The 17,218-nt window shown below is 53.8% G+C and overlaps 1 protein-coding gene across 9 annotated transcripts in view; it reads right to left on the reverse strand.

The window, feature by feature from the left end:
* Positions 1-17,218, reverse strand: part of LOC101272154 (peroxisome proliferator-activated receptor gamma) — a 221,340-nt gene that overhangs the window by 61,817 nt on the left and 142,305 nt on the right. Inside the window, exons 8-9 of one of the 9 annotated variants that reach the window (XM_049716095.1) lie at positions 17,075-17,168; positions 12,858-14,084 (exon numbers count right to left, since the gene is read on the reverse strand). The exons of 7 other annotated variants lie outside the window; for them this stretch is intronic. In XM_049716095.1, the coding sequence (XP_049572052.1) occupies positions 14,075-14,084; positions 17,075-17,168 (104 nt within the window). In that variant the 3' untranslated portion in view covers positions 12,858-14,074. Of the gene's footprint in view, positions 1-12,857; positions 14,085-17,074; positions 17,169-17,218 lie in introns of those variants that run through there. One more of the 9 variants, XM_049716096.1, reaches the window with a different exon arrangement.

Raw genomic sequence — 17,218 nt, forward strand, 5'->3', positions numbered from 1 at the left:
CCTGAAGATTGATTTAACTGGTCTGGGATGGGTCCAGGCAGTATTCCAGGCCTTTCAGATGTGCGGCCTGGGCTGAGAACCACCGAGAAAATGGAAAATAAGAAACGCATACAAGTCGCGGTTAAGAGCTCCGGCTTGAGGGCCCCCAGACGTGGGTCAAGGGCCGGCCACTCACCGCCTGGGTCACCTGTGGCAGGAGGCGCCCCCCTTTGGGCCGCTGTTCTCTTCTCTGTCAGACAGAGATCAAATATGCCCTCGTGGGGAAGACGACACGAAGCAAAGCGTGTAGGGCGCTCGCCGGCTGGGTGACATCCACTGTCACGGTGCCTGATCAGCCAGGTCCCATCGCACGCTGCATCTGGCAGGAACGAGGGACATGGGCTCCCAAGGCCTCTGAAAACCGTGCGGGAAAAAGACTCGAGGCTGAAACAGCTCTGACCGACCACTTGATATCTTTTCTGTGAACTGGGAGACAATCCCCATAGTTTTTACTTGAGCTCCAGGAATTCTTGTTCCAGCTGACTGTGCAGCTTGGGAAGTAACAACCTGATTCTAGCCCAAGAGTCCTGAGGCAGGAAGGGATGGAGCCGGGACTGGGCTGGCTTTCCAGCGCCGAGATCTGCTGTCCCCACTTCCATGAGGACGGCCACCAAGAGCACCGGCCCTCAGACCTGAGTGGGCCAGTTCCACCTCTCACTAGCTGTGTGACCTCGGGCAGGGGGCGACTTCACCCCTCTGAGCCTCAGCGTTTCCTCTCTAACGTGGAAGTAACGCTGGTCGCTGCCCCGGCTGGCTCTGGGGGAAGATGAACGGAGTTGACGCCAGCACAGCTCTGAGCTGGGGATCTGGTGCAGGCGACGGCCTCTGTGGATGGCGGCCACGTGGGCCTCTCCCCAGCCACGACCGGCCCTTCCCACAGCAGTGGGATGCCCTGGTGGTGCTCTCCCCACACGTGGTGCTTAGGGTGTAATTGTTCCTGTGGGTGTCTTACCAGGGCCGGGGCTGATTGACACGTTGCTCTCAATTCTGTGGTTCACCATCGTATTTAGCTGCTGCTCAGGGAACCTGTGGGGAAGTGAACTGACCCCTCTTCCTTCCCAGAGGAGAAGATGAAGGTTTACCGAAGGCTGATAGTGGGGCAGCTGATAACGTGCTGGACGCTCGGCTTGCTGGCTGGGGAAGGCCTGGGCAGTGACCTTTAATGGGGGGGCGGGTGGAGGGAAAGGTGGACACTCCCAGTGACACCAGCCGGCGGTGGTGAGGCTTGGCACGTGGCCCCAGGACCAGGGTGAGCAAGGGGAGGGGAGGGGCCGAGCAGGTAGAATTCATGCCGTTGCCGGTAGTGACTCATCTGTGCCAACAGGCTGGTGAGACATAGAGAAACTCGGGTATGGGAAGATCAATGGGATAAATGCGTTAGAGAGTTCTTTGAAAATGGTAAATTGACCTAAGAGCAAGGGCTTTGGCTTCAAACAGAGTGGGATTCACAGCCTGCTTCTGCAACTCTCCTGTGACCTTGGGCAGGGGTTTAACCTCCGGGGGCCTCAGTTTGCTCATCTGAAAGGAGGGGGCAGGAGGGGGACTGCCTCCGAGGGTTGCTCTGAGGATTAAATGACGTGTGGATAATGTGCAGGGCACGGTGTCTGGAGAGGACCACCCACGGCAGCTGCAGTGCCGGTGAGGAAGCAGCAGGGCAGTCGGCCAGGATGGCCTTCCTCACTGAGTCTCCCCAGCCAGTTGGTCTCCATCCTTCAGCCCTGCCCGATTCCCCTGGATGGAAGGCCCTCTCCCTTCTCCACAATCTCAGGACATTTATCTAAGCCTCTCCCCCAGCCCTTATCAGCCTAGGCCTGGCATGCGCTGCTGTTTAGCGAGCATGCCTTAGCTTTGTGAAGACCTGGTGGCCTGGGCCTTACTCATCTCTGTGCCCACTGGACCCGGCACTCAGCCTCCAGCCTCTCCAGAGAGGCAGAGACAGCAGCTGGGGGGTAACTGTCCGTGTCCTGATACCAGAAAAGAGTAAGTCCTTTGCAGTAATGAAAAGAGGAAAAAAGGAATTTGTAAACGCGTTTTCAAAAATGCTACAGACTTCTTTTTGATTGGTACACTTGAATTCATTTTCAAAGTGAATACAGTTTCCTGTTTCTTTCGTTTTTAGGCTGTGATATAAATTCAGTGAATGAGAACTTCCCACAACCCACAAGATGATAAGTCCACCTGGAATGTTTGTGAAAGAGCCTGGCGGAGAAACCTGGCTCGAATGTAGAAAGCCTTATCCGCCCGCCATCAGCAAAGGCCAAAACAGATGAAACGCAAAAGCATCCATTCTCAAAGTCTGGAGAATTCGTGGGCTCCCACCTGTGTGCCGCTGGGGTTTCCTTCAATAGGAAGGTTCTGGGGACTTCCCTGGTGGTCCAGTGGCTAAGACTCTGGGTTCCCAATGCAGGGGGCTGGGTTCGATCCCTGGTCAGGTAACTAGATCCCGCATGCCGCAGCTAAGACCCAATGCAGCCAAATAAATAAATAAATAAATATTTAAAGAATAAAAAGAAGGTTCTGGAACTACTTCGAACAGAACTGAACCTCTGCTTGGACCATTATGGATGTCTCCAGAAACAACCAACAAACCAGGAAATAAAACCACTCATCTACCAAATATTCATTGAGCTGAGAAGACTTTCTTCCTTCCTTCCCTGCCATGCTCCCCTCCCTCCCATCTTCTCTCTCAGTGTGGTAACTTTCTGCCTGGTAATCTTCTAAACCTAACTCTTCAGGTCAGAAACGCCCATGGTGTTTCTGTCCCCTTCTTCTTGCCTGTCACGGGGTAAAACCCCTGCTCCTCTGAGCTCCTGATCTGCAGCCAGTATAACCGGCCGAGGGTCACGGGGTGAACAGCCCAGCTCTGGCTGTCGGCCCGCGGGCAAGCCCTGTGTCCTCCCCGCCCTCTGCTCTCTCCTGGCGCAGGTGCAGTATGAGCAGGTGACACGCTGGCCCTTCCGGCTCTGCCATTGTGACCCCGGCGAAGCCACCTGTGGGTCTGGAGCCCAACCAAGCGGGGTCCCTTCCCTATTCTACACTTACGGCTGGGTGGCCTTGAGCAAAGTACACAACCACCAGCGGGCACCCGGGGGTCCCCTGTGGGGTCGTGGTGGGGATTAGGTGAGATGCTACAGACTAAGGTTTACTCTGGCACGGGCACAATAAGCGCCCCATAAGTGGTCTGTACTATTTCTGTCACGCAAAAGAGGGCACACCGGCACGTCAGACCCGTCTGACGGCGGGGTCCAGCCCTGGGTCTGCTCTCTGCCGATTCACCCATGCGGCAGCTCTATTTGCCAGCCGTGGGGCATCTTATGATCGGACACCGTGAAAAGATGAGGTGCAGCGGCTTCCAGAGGCGCTCAGTCCAGGTCAGGGCGATGTCCCCACAACCCTGGGTGCCCAGGGGTCCCCCAGGCTTGGCGCAGGGGTGGACACATGAAGCCGAGCAGGTTGAGTGAACAAGTCAGTCCTGAGTGCCTAACAGGGGACTGGAGAGCACATGCCCAGCCTACAGGCAAAGAGATCAAATACGGTTTTCAAACGCTGCCAGCCGAACGGGATTCCACAGCCCGATCTGATGTGCAGACCTAATTACGGGGCTCCTTACCTCGGGTGCATGCTTCTGTCGGGCTGGAGTCACGGACCTCTTCACCACCGTGTAATTCACATACCACACGACTCACCCTTTCCAAGTGAATGATTGTGTTTCAAATATATTCACAGAGTTGTGCAACCATCACCACCATCAACTGTAGAACATTTTCACACCCTCCAAAGAAACTTCTTACCCACTAGTAAAATCATTCCTCACTCTCTCCTCCCTCTCACTCCTGGCAACCACTAATTTACTTTCTGTCTTTATAGATTTGCCTATTCAGGACATTTCATAAAAATGATTCCCACAAAATACGTGGTCTTTTGTCACGCCCTTCTTTCACTTGGCATAATGTTTTCAGGGTTCATCCATGTAATAGAACATCTATTAGGACTTCATTCATTTTTTATGGCTAAATAATATTCCACCGTATGCACAGGCCACATTTTATTGATCTGTTCATCTTCTGATGGACCTTTCGGTTGTTTCCACCTTTTGGCTACTGTGAATACTACTACTCTGAACATTCACATACATGCCTTTGTGTAGATATATGTTTTCATTTCACTTTTGAAAGTACACAGGGGGCTTCCCTGGTGGTGCAGTGGTTGAGAATCTGCCTGCTAATGCAGGGGACACGGGTTCGAGCCCTGGTCCAGGAAGATCCCACATGCTGCGGAGCAACTAGGCCCGTGAGCCACAACTACTGAGCCTGCGCGTCTGGAGCCTGTGCTCCACAACAAGAGAGGCCGCGATAGTGAGAGGCCCGCACACCGCGACGAAGAGTGGCCCCCACTTGCCACAACTAGAGAACGCCCTTGCACAGAAACAAAGACCCAACACAGCCACAAAAAAAAAAAAAAAAAAAAAGCCAAGCATTTGAAGCCCTTTAAAAAAAAAAAAAAGAAAGTACCCAGGAGTGGACGGCTGGGTCATATGGTAAAGTGTATATTTAACCTCACAATAAACTGCCAATGTGGGTCCCCATGTACCATTTTGCATTCCCATTGGGAGTATATGAACGATCTAGCTGTTCCACATTCTCACTAACACTTGCTACGGTCAGTCTTTTTAGTTTTAGTCACTGTGATGGAGGAAGAGAGGCAGCTGTAGTTTTACCTTGCATTTCCCCATCCTCACCCTGAATCACACGGTCAGCTGCCTGGCCAGCGCCAGCCCCCAAGGGGTCCACAGTTGGTGTCAGGGCCTGAGAGACTGCAGTAGCCTTAGCTTCAAAGCCTGTCTCCACTGATCCCTTGGGGTAAACAGAGGCGAGTGGGTGTTGGTGGTGGAAAAATCAGGGAAAGAAAAGAGTGTCTGGGTGGGTGGGGGAGCCGGACGGAACGAAGCGAAGAGCTGACTCAACTCTCAGTTTCCAGGTTGGCTGCCTTTGTTTTTTCAGCACATTGGAATCTCCTGGCTACTAGTCTTTTATTTCCTTTAATTAGCCTTCCCCACTGACAGCGACGGGTCAAGATTTCTAGGAAGTGCTCTAGACAACTGCCTGACAGACATCCATCCCAAGGAGTTCATTCCTTAGAGCTGAAACGCATCCTCTCTCCCATCCTCAGAGCTGACTCTAGGGGCCGGCGAAACAGTTGTACTTTGGTGCTCTGACTTTTCATTGAAACTTTACCTCCAACACAAAAGGAGCGTATTATTTACAAAGCATCTCTATCGCCTAGAAAATATCTTCCCGGGAAGAATTAAAACAGTTACACATTAAAACCTCTTAAAAATGCAGGCACGCATCAGCGGCCTCTAGTGCAGACTCGTTGGGCGTCTATTGGGTAGGAAAACAAGCTTCCAAAGCTTGAAGGCAAAGTTGACTTCCTTGAAGGACACTTTGTTGTAAACCTGGGCATCCTCGGAGATTCCTTAAAGAACAACAGTCCACACAGTTACCACTGTAGGGAAAGACATTTCCTAAAAGTGGTGAGGAAATTTTAAGAGTTTAGAGCAAAATACTCAGAAATCAATTTCGAACTGACAAGTTTCTATCCCCGGGCAGGAGACAGATCTATAAAGAAGTAAATGATGAGACAGCATGGTAGCTGTTACGACAGAGAGGACAGGGCACTGTGGAAGCACAGAGGAGAAAGCAACTGTTTGGAGGAGGTTTAGGGCTGTCAGAGGGAAAAGGGGATATTGAAGTCGAGCTCTGAAAGATGAATAGAAGTTTGTTGGAAGATAAGAGAAGGAACCACCTACCTGTGAGAAGAACATACGTAAGGCACCAACATGTGAAACCATGTCCAGGGCTCAGCCGAGATTGCAACCACCCAAGCGCCCCGGGCACCACCTCCTTGGTACTCGAACCTTTCACGACTCAGTGGCCTAAGCCTGGTTGACAACCCAGCTCCCCTAACAGCTATGTCAACTCTGGGAGGCAGGCGGGTCAGGGCTGGTTAGACCCTTGCTTTTCCAGAGGAGGAAAACGAGATATAGAGAGGGGCCGGGGCTTGCCCACGCTCGCAGGATTAAGAAAGGGTAGAGTCAGAACTCGGATGAAGGTCTCCAGGTTCCCAAGTCGCTTTTCTAAGGTGCTTCTCACAAAGGGTCAGGAAAACAAACGCTGGACCGTGTGTTAAACCTACATTTTCTTACTTGAAGTCTCAAGACTGCTCCCATTTTGCAGATGAGGAAACTGAGTTTGATTACATGTAGCAAGAGCTCTGTCCACCTGAGGCCTCGCACACACACCAAGCTGCCTTCCCATATTTGAAAAGAGGCTGGATCAAAACTTCTTTCCACACTGGCAATGGTCAAGGCTGCTTTGCTGAGCAAGGACTGATGAAGACACAGGCCTCTGGAGACGGTCATATTTTCTGCATCGACGTGGCAAATCACTTGCAAAATACCACGGTATTGAGTGGGCTTTTTGCAACAGAGCTCTTGTGACAAGGCAAAGAGGCCATAACGCTCTGGGACTTGTGCGTCTTTTGAAAAATCATCATTTTTTTCTCTTTTTGACAAATAACTCAGATCCCGGGCCAGCGTCAGAGCAGCCAGGGGAAGTTGCCCTTCCCCCTGGCGGCACCCACTTCCTCCCAGGCCCAGGAGAGTGCGGCCTGGCTGCTATCTCCCAGGCCGCTGCTCTGTGAGCCGGTCCCAGGTACCCGGAGTTTGTTTTATGGATGGGTCTGTCGTGAGTCAATATGATAATGTTTCCTGTGAGAACTTTATTTCCCTGCATTGTTTGCGAGGTCTGTGTGTGTGTCGGAGCACGTACTCATCACCACAGAGGCTGTGCGCCTGTGTGCCTGTGCCCCGGCGACGGGACGCCTCTGGGGGTGGGGGGTAGGGGCCCAGGGAGACCAGAAGCGGGTTGTCCCCGTCGCCTCTGGGGCCGCCTGGGATGCTTCTGAATAGTCTCACTAGGGCTGGAGACGACCCTCTCTTTCAGCTTTTAGCTCCTTGATCTGCAGGTGGGGAAACCCACAGAAGTCGCAGGACTTGTCTGAGCTGAAGCAACCAGTGGGGAGGCACGTGATACAAGCAGGGAGCTCGCCGGTGCTGGGTTCAAATTCTGACATTGCTACTTGTCACTCTCAGCAGCTCAGACTGCCAAATGGGGTTAATACTCGCCCCACAGACCAGCGGTGAGCGTTAAATCAGAAAACAGGTCCACAGCAGGGGCCACAGCAAAGTATTCTTGCTTCCCCCCATCTTCTATGGAATACAAGTTGGGGCTGGAGCTGCAGCAAGTGCTACACAGCAAACGCCTCAGGTGGGCGCCTGAGGACCCCAGAGGCATCAGCGCACCTGGCCCACACTGGTCCTCCTCGGACCATTTCATCAAAACCGGTGGACTCCTGTGGCTTCCAGAACAGAGAGGAAATGGCCCCGGGTGCTGAGAGATGGCTATCAGGATTAGTCAGTAGCTTGGCCAAGAGTTTTAAAGAACAAACTATAAGTTGCCCTGGTTCTCCTTAACTTCCTAGCCCACCGCCTACCTCCTTCTCTGCCCTCTGCCCCCTCTCCCCACCGCGCCGTATCTGGCGCTCAGTGATGGCCCCACGTTCGCGGTGCTGAGCTTCCCTGCCTTGCCTGGGTGGCCCCCCTGGAAACTCTTCCAACTCTCATTTCCTTCTTTTGCAATTAGGGAAAATTTCCAGTGGATTTCGGTTGTTTTGATCTGCCCAGCATGTATCTCCCCTTCTTCTAGAAGCAGAACCCAGTTTGGGTTTTGAGCCCCTCTCTGCTTCACTAAATGCAGTCTGTTAATGGAAGGGCCCCAGCCAAGCCAATCAGATGCCCTTCTCCTGGGGTCTGCATCTTGAGGGGGAGGAACACAAGGAACGAGAAGGGTCACAGCGGCCTGGTCCCGTAGAGGCTTCCTAAAGAGATGAGCTGGGTCTGCTACGTAGACCCGGGACCCATCCTTCCCGTGGCATGAGCTGCGAGTCCCCCGCGGGCCTTCCCAGTAAATTTCGTTTGCCCTAAAGTTATACCCTAAGTAATACACAGTGTGCATATACGCTGTGCGTCCGACGCCATTTAGGTCTGAAAACAAGTTGATGTCTTGCCTCCTCAGCTTGTCCCCTGAGCAGGGACCGAGCCATTTATTCATTCACTTTTTAAATTAATTCAACAAACCCTTACCAGGTACCTACTCTGTGCATCCGTGCTGGGAGTTGGGGTTCAGAGATGAAAACGTGGGATTTCCCTGGCAGTCCAGTGGTTAAGACTCTGTGCTTTCACTGCACAGGGGGCACGGGTTCCATCTGTGGTCGGGGAACTAAGATCCGACAAGCCATGCAGCATGGTTTAAAAAAAAAAGAAAGAAAGAAAGAAAGAAATGAAAACATAATGCCCTCCTCCAAGCAGCCCCAAGTCGTGTGAACACTGAGAGAACGTACAAGGCGACCCTCCCGCCACGCACCGACTCATCTCACGACTCCCGGGGCACCTGCTACGGGGCACGTGCTGGGCTGGGGTGGCAGCAGAGAAGGTGGCATCCCTGTCCCCACAGAACCCACAGCCGGCTGTGCAAAGTGAACTAAAATGACCTCAGAATTCCACAAGGTCAGAGTCTGAAGGCCATCCAGAGTCCAAGTGGCCCGATGGCTTTCAAACAATCCTTTGGGGTCCTGAGGGTTGAATGTCGCTGTTTCATGAAACATTCTAGTTCTTTACGCCTTGATTGAGGGATAATTTACATACCACAAAATTCACCCGTTGTAAGTATACAATTCAAGGTCTTTTAGAAAAGACATCACCACAATCCACTTTTAGAACGTTTCCCTCACCCTACGAAGTTCCCTCCTGCCTGTCTGCAGTCCATAGCTGCTTGAAGCATTTTATTTTTTTACAGAAAGCTAAAGGAACATTGGAGAACCAGTGATCTGTTCTAAGCCACTGATTCTCCAGGTGGGGAAATGGAGGCCCAGAGAGGAGGCAGGGCCTACAAAGGACACGGAGCGAGGCAGGAGCATCGCTGAGATTCAACCCCAGGACAACCTGATCTCAAAGCCCAGGTTGTCAGCCCTCGGTCAGCGCGGAGCAGCGGGGAAGCGTCCCAGAATCCCGCAGGCTGAGCTCACATCTTGGCTCCACCATTTACAAGCCCTGTGACCCTCTGGACCTCAGTGTTTTCCTCGGCAAGTGAGGGGAAGAACGGTACCTCGTGCAAGGGTTGGGGTGTGGATTCCCCGAGATCTCGCATGTAAGGCCTCGGCACAGCGCAGGGCGCAGGGTGAGCCCTCAGAGAGAGTTGGCTAATGATGGTCGTTTCACCATCTCGCTGTCTCCCAATTTGCCCTCAGAAATTTGGAAGTGAAAAAGACAGTGACTAAACAAACCAGCCCAGGCCCCAGATGGAAATGCCTGTACATAGGCGGCTTTCTAAGAACATGGTGCAACACCCGCCCTGGGGCATCATCGCCCTGTTTGCAGATGGAGCAACTGCCAGGGTTAGGGGGTTGCTCAAGCAGCCTGGACCCGGCAGGGAGACGCAATGCCTGCTGTGCCGTCCTCTCCGCTCTCAGCGTTTCCCAACAGGCACACAACAGACACATTTCATCAGCGACCAGGGAGCCTGGCTCCCCGCCCACCCCCCGCCCAGAGGGGCCAGAGGTGGGATTCTGGGGGACCTCAGGAAGGACCGGGCCCTGCCTCCTGCCCTGCCCCAGCCAGCACTGCTCAGCCATCGCAGGGGCCTCTGCACCACATGGAGATGGGGCAGGGCACCCAGGAAAGAAGAGGACTTATCACCAGGGCGCACGCTTTGCGTGTATTATCTGTCAGCCCAAGAAGGAAGATGTTAACAACATGCCCCGTAACAGCTGAGGAAACTGAAGTTCACAGAAGGGGGCTGTTTGCCCTGGTAGGGAGCTTCCACCAGAGGTGGAATTAGGTCCAGGTAACACTGCTTCTGCGAAAAGAGTGATTTATTTTTCGTATTTTGGACACATTGGAAAGAGTTCTGCCTTTGAAGCTAAGTGGATGTGACTTTCAGGCGAGTTGCTTAACCTGAGACTTCGTTTTGGGGAAAGCACTGCCCGGGTTGCGAGGTTGCCATAGTGATGAGCTCCTGTTTGTAAAAAGCATCTGGCGCGGTGACTGGGTATTGATGGAGCTCCTCTGAGCGCAGGGCATGGAGGATTCTCAGCTAAGACAACACCTCCAGCCCAGAAAGTTCCAGTCCCTGCGATGGACGGCCCAAACCCTACGGGAATCTAAGTTCCCTTTTGACGAGGATTAGAATAAAAGTGCTATGGAAGAACTAAGGAAGGACCCAGGGAGGGTTTGGGCCTCGAACGGACCGGAGACAGCTGGAGAAGGCTTCGTGGCCCTGTGTGGCTAGACCGGGAGGTGAGGCTGGAAAGGCCGGCTGGAGTCAGACTGTGAGGGTCTTCAATGATGGTTAAGATTTGTAATCTTATCCCGTAGGTCACAGGGAGCTACTGAAGGTGTCTGAGCAAGGGAGTGACCTGGCCAGAGGGGCCTGGATCTGCTGGCAGCTACACCGGAGACGACAGGGAAAATGAGTTTCCTTTAGGCCCCTTCCCTGAGTTCTCCGATTGAATGAAAGCGCAAATGCCAATTGAGAATCCGCGATGTGCTGGGTACCTGCTGGATTTAGAAATGACTTAAATACACGTAGAGTTTTTACGAGGTGACTCAGTTTTCAGAGAGCAGATGATAATTCAGGGAGCGGGCAGCACTGCTGAAACCTGACACTCACGAGAGGTGCAGCCACCAGCAAAGACAGAAGCAGAGGTACCACAGGCCAGTCAGGGGAAGGGAGGAGCTCGCTTGTCAGGGCCACTTGGTTTAGGGGCAGACAGCTCTGCACTAGCCGCTCTGTTGGGGTTCATCCTGATGACACTGGCAATGAGAAAAAGTCAGCGATGGTCTGGACACCATGTTGGCCAAGGCAGGGATCGCTCATTTTATGGCTACCACGAATCTAGATGCAAAGAGCACATAAAAAGAAAGGTGATAGAAGCAGTTCCTTCCTCTTGACGACCTGTGTGGCCTGAATTACGCTCCAGCTAAACCAGATCGACTGGGTGAAGCCACAGGAGGGGCTGGGGCACTAAGAAGGCCACTCTTTTGCCACTGGGGTCACTGGGTTAGCCATTGGACACCCATCATCCACCTTTACTTCCTTCAGACACTCCAAGACCTCCCACATCTGTACCGCCTGGTCTTGGGCTGCCTTGCGCAGGTGGTGTTGCCACTAACCAGGCTGCTGGCTTTCGGCTGCCGGCCTCGGGCTTGCCCACACCCCAGATGCTGCTGAAGCTTCTCCGGGTTCTCCCCACCACTCCACGGCGGCCACAGGCACCAGGTCTGCCCTTAAGCTCGGGCTGACACTGGCTGCTCTGGGCCCACAGACGCACCCTAGAAGAAGCCTCTATGTTGCACCAATGGAGATGAGGTTTGGGGACAGATGTCTTCCATCTAACTTCCTACCTCTCGGTCAAGAGTGGCTCCTGCTAAGTCCCTGGCCGCTTCCTTCCGGGATCCATCAAGGGCAGACGCAGCGCCTGAGCCCACGGTGCTTGAAGACCAGCCAAGCCCAGCGCACACGGCGGTGACCCGAGCCACCCCGTCTGGAGGCCCTACAGTCCGGGATCCTTCAGCCTTAGGATTTCAAAAGAGGGCAAGGCCAGCGAGGGCTGGAGGGGCCAGGAAAGTAGAGGAGAAGGAGAAGAGCTTGAACAGGAGAAAAAACATGAAGGAGAGAGGGAATGGAAAGAGGTTACAAAAGAGTGCCACTGTGCATTTGTTGGCTATGGGCATTTGCCACGGGCGGGACACCGTGTGGGCATATTAACTCCTGACTCGTTCTTACTGCTGTAGGAGATTCCAGGAGGAAAGAGAGGTTGCATCTCCACCTCTCCACATCAGCTTCTCCCAGAGAAGAATTTACTGGCCTTTTCTACCCTAGAGCCTGTGCTCCCAGAGGTGACGGTGCTGGATGGCTCTGGATAGAAGGGGTAGAAGTGGGAAGGAAGGGGCTGTGTCCCCAGAGACTGGGGACCTGGGAGGTGGCCTGGAGGCGGCTGAGCTGCTGATGGGCCTACGGCACGGAGGCCGGGGAGGAGGGGTGGATGCTGGAGCAGTGACTGTGACTGGGGTGGGGTGGGGGGACCTGGGTCAGGGAACCCTTCCACCCTGGCTGGGCCTGCGGGTTCAGAGCCGCCCGCCTCTGAGAGACCAGCAAGTCCTGCACACGTGGCCACGGGAGCGTGAAGACCAGAGGCCCTGCTTCAACTTCCCATGTTCGCCCACCCTGAAAACATCCTCATCGGATTTAGAGAGAAAACATGTCGACGCTTATTCTCAAGCACCGTGGCACAGCCTTGCCTGCATCACCTACAGCAAAGAAATGTCTCTGGAGAGGAAATTCCCACCAAGGGCCGGCAGTGGCGGCCACGTCCGCTTTTGTTCTGCGTCATCTAACGTTTGCGCTTTGTCTATCACGCACAGGAATTATTTTTGTCATAATATTTTTTTAGATGATGAAGCAGGTTTCCAAACAGCATTTTGGTAAAAAAGACATTTATGTAAAGGTATGCACGTGTCCACGTAGACTGGGAGTTTGGAAGATGTGAACGGCGCTTGCCTCTCCGTGTCATGTTGTGGTAAATCCGTAACTTCTCAGTTTTCGTTTTGAAATAAATATTTGAAATAAATAGAGAATTTCATTCTCTATTAACTATATATTTTTTCTAAAATAAAATGCACAGTAAAGAAAAATAAATGAAAGATTGTTCCCTCCAGCCCCAGAAGGACACGGGGGTGGGGATGCTCTAAGTCCGGGTCCAGGGGTGATGTGGAGCCCGGCCAGGGCTGAGGTGGACGGTCCCCACGGGAGCCAGTGTGGAGCAACGACATTGGGCCGGCCAGGGAGGGACGGGATTCCAGTGGCTGTGTGTCCAGCAACCCTCATCCATCCCGGCATGAGTGTTTGCATCAGACCTGGGAGAAAGTGCCCTTCTCTGCCCCTGCAAAGTACACACCCCGAGGCCTAAGCAGACCCCCTCCTAAACGTCACGTGTCACGGCCTGAGCTGGGACGCTGATCGTTCGTCAACAGGCATTTCTCGGGTCCCTGTCGTGCTGGGCCCTGGGATGCAGAGGTGAACGAGATAGGTTTGGTGGAAGGAGCTGGGCTTAGAAGACCCACTCCACCTCTCCATGGTGTGCAGCCTTCCACACGTTACTTCACCTCTCTGGGCTTCAGGGCATTTCTCTGTAAGAATGAGGACAGTGCCACCGGCCAGCAGAGTCAAACAGGATCACAGCATATGCGAAGCCCCCAGCGTAGATATTGGCACAGAACAGACTGGTCAGCAGAGGTCAGGCTCCCCTGTCCTCCTGGGTTTCCTGCAACTTCAGAGCCCAGGGGAAGAGACGGACAGACAAAAGAATATTTGCATAACAACAGTAACAATGCCGGCAACCATGACAACGATGATACCATTTATTACCCATTTAGTTTGTGTCAATTCCTGTGCTAGGAGTATGAACAGATTACCCTGAGAGGACAGGGTAACCATTCCTATCTTCAGGAAATGATGCTGATGATCAAAGAGGTGGAGTCACCTGTCCAGGGCCGCTAGAAAGGCAGGGGTGGACTGGACTCCAGATCCGCCTTGCTCTTTGCCATGAAACTATATTCTTCTCCAAGCCGATCAATGCCAACACAGAGGTCTGTCCAGGGCGTTAAAGGAACACAGGACTGAGAACATGGTGAAGGGGGCCGGTGGCATCGAGGGCGGCTTCTCAGAGGTGACGACATTTACGCGGGGCCTTGAGCCGTCGGTTGGAGTGCACCAGGCTCCGTGTTCAGCAGATGCGAAGGTGAATAAGATGGTGACTGTCCCGCTAAGGGGTGCCCAGGCTCTCGTGGAAGTCAAGATCCCGGCTACAGAGTACCTGAGCCACATCCCCCTTTACGGGCAGCCCACAGCACAGATTCTTAGGCTGCTCTAGGTGGGAGGAAACTGAGACTCACCCAGGCTGACAGGCTTTGCCCGAAGCCACAAAGCTTGCAAGTGGCAGCGCTTGAAGGCCACTCTCTCAGACACCTAATGGCCCATGTTTAACCCCTGGGTGACACTGCAAACCTGGACGGCTGCTGCAGGAAGCACCCTGTGGTCAATGCAAAGAAAGGGCCTCCCCTCTGACCACGCACCCTTGGGGCAGAGATCCCCGTCCTTAGAACAGAGGCGCAGCCTGCCGAGGGGGTCTGAGGGTCCCGGAGCCCCGAGTTCCAATGCTGACTCAGGCCCTAAATAACTGTGACTGTGGATGTCATCGCCCCCCTCAGCCTCAGTTTCCTCACCTACAAGAGAGATGACGATACCGCCCCCGTCCCAGGAATGCTGTGAAAATATGAAATAATGTATATTCGGCGCCCTGGCCTGTGGCTGCCACTCAGCGGATACCCAATGAACGCTTGTTGTGTTTGTATCTAAGGAGCCCAGCACTGTTTATCGGGGCCTCTGACTAGCAAACCCTTGACCCAAACCATTACACAACATCGGTCCTGATCATATGAGCCTTTGCACCAGAGCTCAGGTCCCCTGAGTTCCCGTGGCCTTATCCTAAGATGCTGAGCCCCACGTGTGTGGCAATAACTGTCTCACGTGGTGGCTGCCCTTCTTGCAACGGGGACGGTGGAGACAGCCAAGAGCTCCATGGTGTCACCACCGCGTGCTCCGTCCCAGAGCGGCCGGCTCTACCCGGGGATTGCTAAACACGCCCCGTGTCCCTGGCACCATCCAGGGAGCTCAGCCAGGGCTGGAGGGGGCTGGAGATAAACACGGTCCCCAGAGCCCACCGTTGGTAGGGGCACAGACGTTCGACTCTACCGTCTTCCATTTGTCCACCTTCTACCCTGCATGGCCTTCAGGGTCAGAGAGACCAGGGTTCAAATCTAGGCCCCACCACTTCTTAGTTCTGACCCTGGACAGCTCAGTTCTCTTCTGTAAAACATGGTTTATCATTCCTACAGTTCAGGGTTGCTGTAAAGACTAAATGGCACGATGGGGGTGAAGGTTCCAGGACGAGGCCTGGCTCAAAGTGGGTGCCGAGTTTGGGTCAGTTCCCCAGGGACCTTAGATAACCCCCTTTTCTCTCTGGACTCACTTTCTTCACATTGGATGTGAGACTAGACGGCCTCTCGGGGCCTGTCCAGCTCTCAGCCTCCAGGCTTGTCCCAAACTGGAGCAACCATCTTGGGTGCTGTCAGTCATCGGGCAGGAAACAGAGGGCAGAATCGGCTCAATGTCACCCGGCCACCGGCTTAGAGGCCCAGGACCTCCTGCGCCCCACTCGCAAGCAGTAAGGAACTTCCCCTTGAGGTCAGCACAGGGGCTCAGCTGGTTCTCCGCCTGCCACCAAGGCGTCTGGACTACCTCCTGGGCCATGTTGAGCTCCTTGAGCCTATTCGTTTATGGTTCTCTTGACCACTAGCTTGTACTGGCCTCTCCTTATTAAATCTCTATCTTAAAATTCCAAGAATAATACAAGTCCTCGGGGGTAGGGGCTGCGTCAAGCCTTGCACGATGCTGGGACAGAGTCAACGCTCGCCAAACACTAATTGGGTGGCTGTACGTGCCAGGCTCTGGGCAAACACTGGGGCGGTAGCCAGCCTCCAGGGTGACCCCCAGTGATCCGAGCCTCCCGGTATCCATGCCCCGGGTAGTCCTCTCCCATGGTGTATAGGGCTGGCCTGCGTGACCAATAGGACCTCGTGGAAATGACAGAATGTGACTTCCAAGCCTGGGTGATGAAAGGCCTTGCGGATGCTGCCTTGCTCTTTGGGATCCCCCACGCTGGGGGAAGCCAGCTGCCACGTTGTGAGGACACTCAAGCAGGGAGGTCCACATGGTGAGGAGCTGAGGCCTCCTGCCAACAGCCATGCGAGTGCACCATCTCGGAAGCAGATCCCACAGCCACAGCCAAGCCTTCCGAGGATGCGGCCCAGCTGACACCTGGATGCAACCTTTGAGACAATCCAAGTCAAAACCTCCCAGCTAAGCTGCCTCGAGATCTGACCCAGAGATACTGTGTGAGACAACAAATGATCATCATTGTTTTAGGCCACCAGATTTGGGGGTAATTTGTTACTCAGCAGTAGATAACTGACACACTCAAGGCACAAGATTATATATCAGCGCAACCAACCACTCATTCCCTCTTCTGAGGGACTCTGACTCACTCACAGCCCCCAGTACCTAAAACATAGTGTTTTATCCTGCTTGGAAGTTTGCCCAGTTGTGGATTACTGACCGTCTCTGTCAGGAGCACCTGGGATGTGCACCTACGGTGCAGGTTCGGGGCTGCACACAAGACCCCTTTGGCAGATGCACGTGCACCTGGTGCCCACGTCACATCCCAGGCCCGCTTCTAATCAGCCACAGCTGTGGGGATGCTTTTGTGCAGGCTCAGACTCACCTCGAGCTGTCAGAGGCCCGTGTCTGGTACGTGCAGCACATCTTTCCACATTCTGCCCCAGGATTTTCTCCCAGGTTGTGGGAGCCTTTGAGACCCACATGCAGACACGGTCAGCACACCCCCAGGGTCAGTCCTCAAGCAGTGGGGGACGGGGACTGCGCTTCCGGCGAACAATCTTGGGAGTATTTATCCACTGAGAGGCTAGCAACGTTGCCACCACACACTCACACTGACCTTTTCTCCTTGCCTGTCTGGTTCTCCTCACGCCCTCACTGCTGCTTCCTGTAATCACCTCCCCCCGATACCACCTGCACCCAAGGCCCAGGTGAACCCATTCTAAGACATACTGAATCAGAGTCTGGACATGTCCCGGGACACGTTTTCAAGCACCCTTAACAGTGACAACGCTGCTTGCAGTGGAGTTCCAGCATGAGGACCAAGGGCACTGCTTTCAAGAGTTGCTGAGCCATCAATGTGCTGGGCACCTTCTATCTGCTTCCCTAGATCCACATCCTACCTTTCTCCAGGCTGGAGGCTGACCTGCACAGTTTGCATGAATCGACATCCTTGCCCTGTGGTTTCTGGCCAGCTGTAGTCAACAGGACGCACACCTGAGACAGAGAGAGAAAGAGAGCCGGATGGGGGCTTATTCCCCTGGTTC

The sequence above is a fragment of the Orcinus orca genome, chromosome 10 (assembly GCF_937001465.1).
Source record: "Orcinus orca chromosome 10, mOrcOrc1.1, whole genome shotgun sequence".
In the NCBI taxonomy this organism is placed as follows: domain Eukaryota; kingdom Metazoa; phylum Chordata; class Mammalia; order Artiodactyla; family Delphinidae; genus Orcinus; species Orcinus orca.